This window comes from Sycon ciliatum, chromosome 6 (genome assembly GCF_964019385.1).
Source record: "Sycon ciliatum chromosome 6, ocSycCili1.1, whole genome shotgun sequence".
Lineage (NCBI taxonomy): Eukaryota > Metazoa > Porifera > Calcarea > Leucosolenida > Sycettidae > Sycon > Sycon ciliatum.
In genome coordinates, this window is record NC_088648.1 from 19,333,317 (window position 1) to 19,335,816 (window position 2,500).

Genomic DNA, 2,500 nt, shown 5'->3' on the forward strand with positions numbered 1-2,500 from the left:
TATTTATTTAGAAACAAAACACACACACACACACACACACAGCCACACACACGCACACATACATGCATACACTCATAGCTTGTTTATCCGGATGGTCCGGGACCGGGCACTGCCCGTAGCTTCGAAATGTCCATAACTCCGAATCACATACAACTTGATGGGGGCAGTCCATAGTCTATAATATATATGGCATATGACGTCACTATTCCCAGAAAAGTGACAACAGAGTAGTAATATTTTCACTGAAACTCGCCCATAAGGTTGCCCAGCTAATCGAGGTATGTGTTTACCTTCACAACAATGTCAACATCACGCTGAGGCGAGTTGAACCATGACGGCAGGTAGACGTCATCTCTTAGCCCAAAAATGACAAAGATCTCACGGAATTGCTGGATGACAGTGGACCGTGTCCCTGCAGGTATCACCATAACGATAGAGAGAAGAAGAAGGAAAAAACACCTTAACGGGATGTCCATTGCTACACCGTAGCTCAGTGATTAGAATATCACCGCACTCAAGTGAAGGTCCCTGGGTCGTGTCCTGGTGGTGACAGTCAATTTGTTGTTCAGACTGTTCCCATTGGCATCTTTCCCTCAAACCAATGGAAAACGGGATCATCAAAGGGATCAACTTCAACTGGTGCGCACAATTATATAACTGAGTCAGCCAAGGCTGAGCTACACCTTCACATGCAACTCTCTCGACTCCATTCATCTAGATGGATATTCTCTGGTTAAAATCCACTGTCAGGTTACTGGCATGACGACCATAGAACCAAGGTGCCCTACGCAAACAGAATCGGGCACTATGGTGTTTGCGGAAGAGTCCCGTCCCGCAATGGCTACATCAAACAGCTAAAGGAGAATGCGGTACTTGTCGGATTAGTGCCCCCGTGTCCTGACAGGCAGTTATGAACCACGTGATTGATTACCTTATTTTACAGGGTCTTAGCTGCACCCCCCCCCCTTTTTTAATATTTGAGCCCGGATCAGCGAAAACCATCGCTTGTGTTTGATATCAAGTTGATCAAAAAGTGACGTTGAAGTCGAGCGAAAGAAAAGTCGCGGACCTAACAACTACCCATCACCTTTCTGTCTTTCTTGTCACTAGTCTTTCTTTCCGCCTGACAAGCCCGTGTTTGTTTGTTTGTCAGTGACTAGCTAGCTAGGCAAGCCCCAGGCAAGTGAGGAGACACGGCTAGGAAACCCCACATACCTGAGCTTAGCTGGCGAATAGGTACGATCGCGGGGCGCGAGCATCGCACACGCATCGATCGTCGTTGACGCCAATCACGACACGACATTTTTTGGTGATGACTGGAATGGCGATTGCTCATCAAGAGAGTCAGGTGAAAGCCGACGGAGCTCCAGAGGACCACTCTTTCCTGCCGCAAAGCGACTCGGCGAGGCTGCAGACTTCGTGTAGAAGAAAGCAGCGCTGATGAGAATGACGACGATTCGAGTGGATATTGTTGAACGATGTACGACTCCTTCACTAGTAAGTTTGTCGGATATCGACAGTGACGATGCAGAGCAAAGGCGTCTCTATTCACGACTGGAAGAGCAACGAGAGCTAGCGCCAGACAAGATCTGCTTCGTTGGCTGGGACGCTGAGCAACTTGAAACATTTATTGGGTCCATGATGCAGCTCCCAAAAAATTCAAAAAATATATTCCTGTAGGGTCAGGTAACCGTTGAATGTATCTGCACCTAGTACGTACCTCATGCTCATGAGCCTGTGTGCTGAGCAGTCACAGCTACTGTGACTGATTGCACTCCGTGTGTGCAGATATACGGTTTTCATGGAAGTGAAGGGCTTGGAGAGCATCAGTACAGAACCTGGTGTGGATGCAATATCAGCCCCTGGAACTTGGCCATATGCTGTTAGCTGCGCGATAGTCAGTGAAGCCAATGATTTACTTGGACAAGCCAGTGTCTGAGTACACCCCCAAGGACTATAAAATTCCTCCTTGTTAGCCGGCTGAGTGATGGCAATGCCTGACAGGATCAGACACATACCAATGCTCATACTTGCATCCTACACAGAAATGCCACTTCCAACATTCGCCATACAGCGATGTGGTGTACCGCATTTTTGGGTCACTTACGGTGCTGCGATTGATTTAAAATTTCTTGAGACTGGTTATCAGTGGTTGTGGATCAATTTGGAGCACAAAAATATTTTTTGAAAATTTTGCACATGTGATGGTTTTTGCTGATCCAGGCTCATTTTTTAACATTCAGAGTAGAAGGCGCACCTCACATCTTGAATTTTTGGCCATCCATACTTGATGGGTACCATAAAAGTCTCTTTGTTTGTCCCTCACTCTGAACTGGCGACATATAAGCATCGGACAAACACATGCGCACACGTACACGCAAATGCACACACGCACACACATACGCACATACACATACACACATACACATACACACACATACACACACACACACACACACACACACACACATACACACATACACACATACACACACACACA

The 2,500-nt window shown here is 46.8% G+C and overlaps 1 protein-coding gene across 1 annotated transcript in view; it reads right to left on the reverse strand.

The window, feature by feature from the left end:
- LOC135820113 (uncharacterized) overlaps positions 1-2,500 on the reverse strand; it is a 20,546-nt gene that overhangs the window by 10,223 nt on the left and 7,823 nt on the right. Inside the window, exon 7 of the mRNA XM_065333422.1 lies at positions 291-412. Within this exon, the coding sequence (XP_065189494.1) occupies positions 291-412 (122 nt within the window). The remainder of the gene's footprint in view (positions 1-290; positions 413-2,500) is intronic.